General features: G+C 39.8%; 1 protein-coding gene across 1 annotated transcript; it reads right to left on the bottom strand.

Moving 5' to 3' along the window:
• Positions 1 to 2,585: 2,585 nt before the first annotated feature.
• Positions 2,586 to 3,566, bottom strand: LOC137417763 (olfactory receptor 51I1-like). Its single transcript, XM_068103697.2, has one exon. The coding sequence runs from the start codon at positions 3,564 to 3,566 to the stop codon at positions 2,586 to 2,588; it is 981 nt and encodes a 326-aa protein (XP_067959798.2).
• Positions 3,567 to 6,274: the final 2,708 nt, after the last annotated feature.

The raw sequence follows: 6,274 nt of genomic DNA, 5'->3' as shown, positions 1-6,274 counted from the left end.
ATGCGTTAATCCGCCACTGCCCACAACAAGGTGCAAATAATTGGGGCCGTTTAGGTGGTAGTAGTAGCACTGCCAAACTTTTATAAAAGGAAGCAAGCAGCATCCACTGGCACACAGATCTTTCGAATATGGGTCTTAATTTAGCTTTTTTTTTTTTTTCTTTTTTGTTTGTATACAAGATCGAGGCTCGTGAAAGAGCTAACATTAATCACACAAAAAGTCAAGCCGACACATAAAACACAAAAAATAAGGGGAGCTGTTGACAAGATGGGGAGAAAGGGAGAACGACACAAACACAACATTTGAGAGCAGGGACATCGGGAGAAATGTGGGAGGGGGAGGGCTTGGGGGGAGGTGGGAGAGGTATAAAACTTATGAACACTATGAGCTTTAACTGCCATGTTAAAAGGAATCAACTAGCCAAACATGAATGATTTACAATAAGAACAAGAAAGAGCAATCAGAGATTGCAGACCCTCACCAGGATGTGTTTTCAGTGGTTTTTAAGGTTTTTGTGTTAAAACCGAACAACGTGACATCATTATTATTACGTCATCATTATTTTTTCTCCACCAATTTATTCCTAGATTATGCTCAAGAAATTTCATCTTGATCGGATGAAGTTTTGTACTTGTCGAATTATTACGTCATAATGGAGGCAGCTATGACATCATCATTAACACATTTTATTCAACATGGAGAGTTCTTTACAAAGAGCCATGTCTAATTTTTTTCTATTCAGCGCTTTCGGAGATATGGAGGTGCAATTTTTTTCGGTTTTTCCAAGATGGCGGCTGAACCACGTGACCTATGACGTCATAATTATGATTATAAATTTCTACATGTGGAGTTGCACCTTTGGTGGAAATTTCTTGTCAATCGGACCAACATTTGCAGAGAAAGTCATATTTATTATGAACAGACAAACAAACAAGACAGACAGACAAATGATGAAAAATCACTCACAGAGAGACACTTGGCAAAACAGAACAAAGTAGAATGTCACTCAGTAGCGCATCCTTTTGACCTCAAAAATAATTAGTGGTTGAATTCAGTGACCTGATATGCAAATCGTCTTCAAAGTTCAAGTTAATCTGATGAAAATTCACAATTTTAGAAATGTGGCCTATGTTGACCTTTTGGCCTATGTTGATCTGAAAAATAGTTAGTGGTTAAATTCAGTTAGCTGATATGAAAATCTTATTCAAACTTCATGTCAATCGGATGAAAATTTTAGATTTTAGAAACTTCAAAAAAGTGGTTGACCTTTGGCCTATGTTGACCTTATGACCTACGTTGATCTAAAAATAGTTGGTGGTTGAATTGAGTTTGCTGATTTGTAAATCCCATTCAAATTTCAAGTGAATCGGATGAAAATTAAGCATTTTAGAAATTTGAAATTGTTGTTGACCTTTGGCCTCTGTTGACCTTTTGGTCTATGCTGATCTCAAAAATAGTTGGTGGTTGAATTCAGTTAGTTGAAATGAAAATCCTATTCCAATTTCAAATCAATCGGATGAAAATTGATGATCTGAGGAATCGGACGGGTGGGGGGGTTGAAGGGGGGCACTTCTACCTTTAGGATTCCTGTGGACACTTTGCCTAGTTGGAGCGATAAGTTGAACTGGAGAGCACAATTTTGCACTGAAGGGTGCTTACTAACGGTAGGGTACGAGAAACTAAACTGGCTTTCAGAATAAAGTTTTTTTTCTCTGACGATTACCAAAGAATGTCAATGTCATTTCACACCTTTGGTGTGAAAACATTTTGCTACCTCGGAGACATGCTGAATGGAGAAGGTGGATCAAACGTGCTCACACATGCAACGCTTGGAGAGTGAGATGTGTATGGAAGAAGTTTCGGGAACTGAGTGGCGTGCTGACAAGGAGGGGAGTGTCGTTGAAGCTGAAGGGAAAGGTGTATGCTGCATGTGTGAGCAGTGTTATGATTTATGGGAGCGAGACATGGGTAATGAACGTAGAGCAGCAACGAAGGCTGGAAAGGGTGGAAATGCGAATGGTTTGGTGGATGTGTGGAGTATCGTTGAGAGAGAGGAAGACAAATGATGAATTGCGAAAGATGATGGGAATAGAGCCTGTGATTGATGCTGTGAAGAGGAACAGGTTGAGATGGTTTGGTCATGTGTTGAGGAAGGATGAAAGTGACTGCTTGAGAAGAGTGATGGAAATGAATGTAGAAGGAAGTAGAGGATGGGGAAGACCCAGAAAGCCTTGGCTAAAGATGGTGGCAGAAGAAATGCGGGCAAGGGGGTTAACAAGGGGAGATGCAGAAAATAGGGCAAAATGGAGAAGATTGTCACGGGGACCGCAAGGCTAACCCCCGCTCTAGCAGGGAAAATGGGCTTAAAATGCATGTTGTTGTTGTTTGATTACCATTCTCAGTCAGGGCAATCACACACCGATTGAATGCACACTCAGATTGAATGCACACTCAGATTGAATGCACACTCAGATTGAATGCACACAGATTGAATGCACACTCAGATTGAATGCACACTCAGATTGAATGCACACTCAGATTGAATGCACACTCAGATTGAATGCACACTCAGATTGAATGCACACTCAGATTGAATGCACACTCAGATTGAATGGCTTTTCATGGGGAATTACTCGCATTTTTCGGAAAACAAGAACAATCGTTGAGCGAATCTCCTGCATTCTGAAACCGAATATTAATGGATTAACAAGAGCCGGTGTTACCGAACTTACAAGATCCAAGATGAAACCAAACGTAGGAAGTCGGACAAATCGTTTCAACACCAGCACGACAATAAGTGAAATGAACTGTGCTGAGGATGCAAACAATTGTGTAAAACATGTGTGCAACGCTTTCATATTTGCCTCTGTGGATGATTTTCGACATTTACGAACAATACACCATGTGGAGTACACTGCGGTAAAACCAGTTAATCCATACACCACGTACTGAAAAAATAGAGAATGAATGAGTGAAGGATTAACATTTCCACAGGCTGATCTTGCAACGGGTGAAGAAACGCAGACAACGTCGGGAACGACTATGGAGTAGTTGCAGTACACCATAGTTGTTGGTACAACAACATAGCTTACACTCAACAACAACCCGATTGTTAAAACTACAATCACAAGTTTCACAGCACCACCTTTGTTCACCATCAGAGACACGTAACTGTACGGCCAGAAAATAGCCCAATGTCGGTCAACGTACATCAACCACGTGGTGAGAAACTGCTGAAACAATGTGCAATGTATCGAAAACAACTGAACCAAACATTCATTAAACGATATTATTTTACGTTTTGCAATTATTCTGCTGAAACAGCTTGATATCACCACGACTCCCCATAACGTGTCAGCGAGCGATGATAGAGCAATGTACATGAGCATGGGTGAATTGAATCTCCGATAAAAACAAGCTGCGATGATTACTGCATTGAGAGGGATTGAAATACACATGATAAACGTGAAAACCGACATGATGAATCGTGCGCCGTAAACCAAAGGAATGTCCGACACATCCAGGGTGACCGTGCGAGGCAAAGATCCCACAACTGTTTCGTTCATGGCTCCTGGAGAAACACAATGAAAATTGTAATAACTTGTGTGACACCAACTTCACAATGAAACATTCACTTTCTAAAACATTCATACATATCTCACAAATTAATATGATAACCATATATATTGAGGATAAACACTGTTTGGTGAAGAAACCCTGAGATATGACATTCACATTTGAAATCTAAACTAAATTGGTTTGTTCTGTTTTTTGTGGGTATATTCATCTCTACATGTGGAATCTCAAGTCCAAATCCGAGATATTTGAGTTGATTTGTGCTTTTTTAACTCTGATCTTTGTAATTCATGTTAAAGCAAATGCTGATGTCACCTGATGGACTGGAGTATGTGTAATAATTACCTCGCGTACGAAGAGAAACGCGGGGCCAAGCAATTGCTTCACTTTCTGTCTACAAACGTCAATTTATGATCCAGGAACTACTTAGTTACAATTGAATTATATATTTTGAACACAAATAGGAACATGAATTGGAACACGAACTGCAGTTTCGCAGTAATTTGACTCGATTGTGCTGCGCATGGAGTGAGATAGTTTTTTTACTGCTTGTCTGTCCGTCAAAGAAAATAGAAAATCATTCCAAATAATATACTTACTGTTTTGAAGGACGTCATAAAGGACACAAACAACAGGCACAAATAACTAATTTAACGTGTTGAATAAGGTGGGGTAAAACACGCAGCATCATCGATGGTAAACTTCTCAAAAAGGTTTTTCCTAAAACCTCTAATGTCTTTATTTTATTTATATTGAATTAGCCACTTGATATATGGAACACAAATCGCCTTCATGGCACTTTCTAAAACCTTAAGTTTAGCAGCATTTGGACAAAATATTACGGCATTTCACGTCATCTGAACCATAAACATTTGCTGCTCGCTGTCCCTCCCGTGTCCTTTTTTCTGGAGACTGTGGAGTGAGATATTTCCATGAACTCTATATTTGTTAAAAGTTTAAAAAAAAATGGTTTCAATTGAATTTTTTTGCAGATGTCTCGATATGCAAGCAAGTTCTGGATTATTCCATAACAACAAATTTCAATACTATTTTTATTAACAACAAATGTGTGAGGAGCAGCGCAAAGCATCCTGTGATCTCATTTTCACGTTGAACAAATGTTTGTTATTTATCTTGCCATGCATAGATTTTGTCTTTGTTCACAATCCTCATCCTACCTCTGGTGAGCTGGGGGTCTGCTCTGTGTTCAAACAACAGCAAGCATTTTTGGAGCTTTCAAAAGGAGAAATTTGATATTTACCAGAAAAAAGAGCAGAAAAGAGAGGATGTGGTGGGCAGGACGATGGACAATGGATAACAGACTGGAAAGGTAGAATAGAGATGTACAATTGGCCAAGTGCACTGATCCTTTTGTTTTGCAATCATTGACAGCAATATACAATCAGTTGAAGAAAGATTCATTTCAGATTCATAAAATGAGATTTTGTGTTTGACTTCCTCTATGACGTTCACATTTTGCAGAATCGAACATCAAAGTTATTGAGGGAACATTACTTGAAAGGAGAGCAACATATACAACATGGGGACTCCAAAGATATTGATGCTTCTGATTTGATCATTGGTATTTATCCACACGTCTATCATTGGTACAGGACCATGTTGTTCAGACACCTGTCTAGCATTGGTACAGGACCATGGTTTTCAGACACGGCATCTAGCATTGGTACTCGTGGTGTGTTGGAGCCGATCATTGTGTTATAACAACTAGCAACGGTACCCACCCTATGGGCGGGGCTCGAATTGGGAAGCCCAAATGAAAAGGCAAAATATCAGAAATTGAAGGGGTTTTTTATTTTAAACGATTCATATAAACATCCCTTGAATCATATCACACGCAAACCATCAAAATCTAAACAGTATTTGTAGAATTTAAATAAAAGCCACATCACTGTTCATATCGGTAAATATTATCCCATCGTGTTTCAAATCATGATCAATACACTATGTTCGTGATGATCGTGATCGTGAATCGTGATCGATAATCGTGTTCACAATCGCTATGTCGTATGTACTCCCGATACGTGTACCAAATTCCCGATATGTGTAACTGTACCAAATCAACAGGTAAGAGGATTTTGAGCCGATAGCTGTTACGGCCTTGGCAAGATCGATGGAGACAGCGATCTGTTAACGTATTCACCGCCCAAATACCTATGTGGAATTCTCTCATGTGGAGATTAAACGTTACGGCTGTTACGGCCTTAGCAAGATCGATGGAGACCGTTTATTATACTTTTAATGAAGGACACTGCTCAAGCCCCAGTCCCCATTACGGATGGGGCTCAGCGGTTTACCCGAGCCTGACGGCGAAGGGCAAGGTACACGCTGGTCCGTCAAGTGTAGCGCGCGTGCGCTGGCCCGTGCGGCCCCGGATATCGAATGGCATTAAATGTTCATTAAACATTAAACGTTCATTAAACATTAAACGTTCATTAAAGGATTACGAAACGAAAAACATTACGAAATTACGTTCACATCGTCACGTCAAACATGACCGTGAACACGTACATCGTCACAATAAGAACATCATCACAATGAACGTTATGTGAACGCGAATGTTATGCGGGAGTCCAAATCTGAAATTGGCAAAACTAAATAGCCTATTTTACTCCTGGAGATCCCAGGATTATCCACCCAAAATTTCTTTGCGATCGCTTCAGCACTTTTTACGGTACCT

Source organism: Myxine glutinosa, chromosome 1 (genome assembly GCF_964187855.1).
Source record: "Myxine glutinosa chromosome 1, kmMyxGlut1.1, whole genome shotgun sequence".
Lineage (NCBI taxonomy): Eukaryota > Metazoa > Chordata > Myxini > Myxiniformes > Myxinidae > Myxine > Myxine glutinosa.
The sequence above is the reverse complement of the archived record's forward strand: the minus strand, read 5'-3'. Positions and strand labels throughout refer to the sequence as shown.

Coding starts and splice junctions, on each gene's coding strand:
- LOC137417763 (XM_068103697.2), bottom strand. CDS start 3,566: ATGAACGAAACAGTTGTGGGATCTTTGCCTCGCACGGTCACCCTGGAT.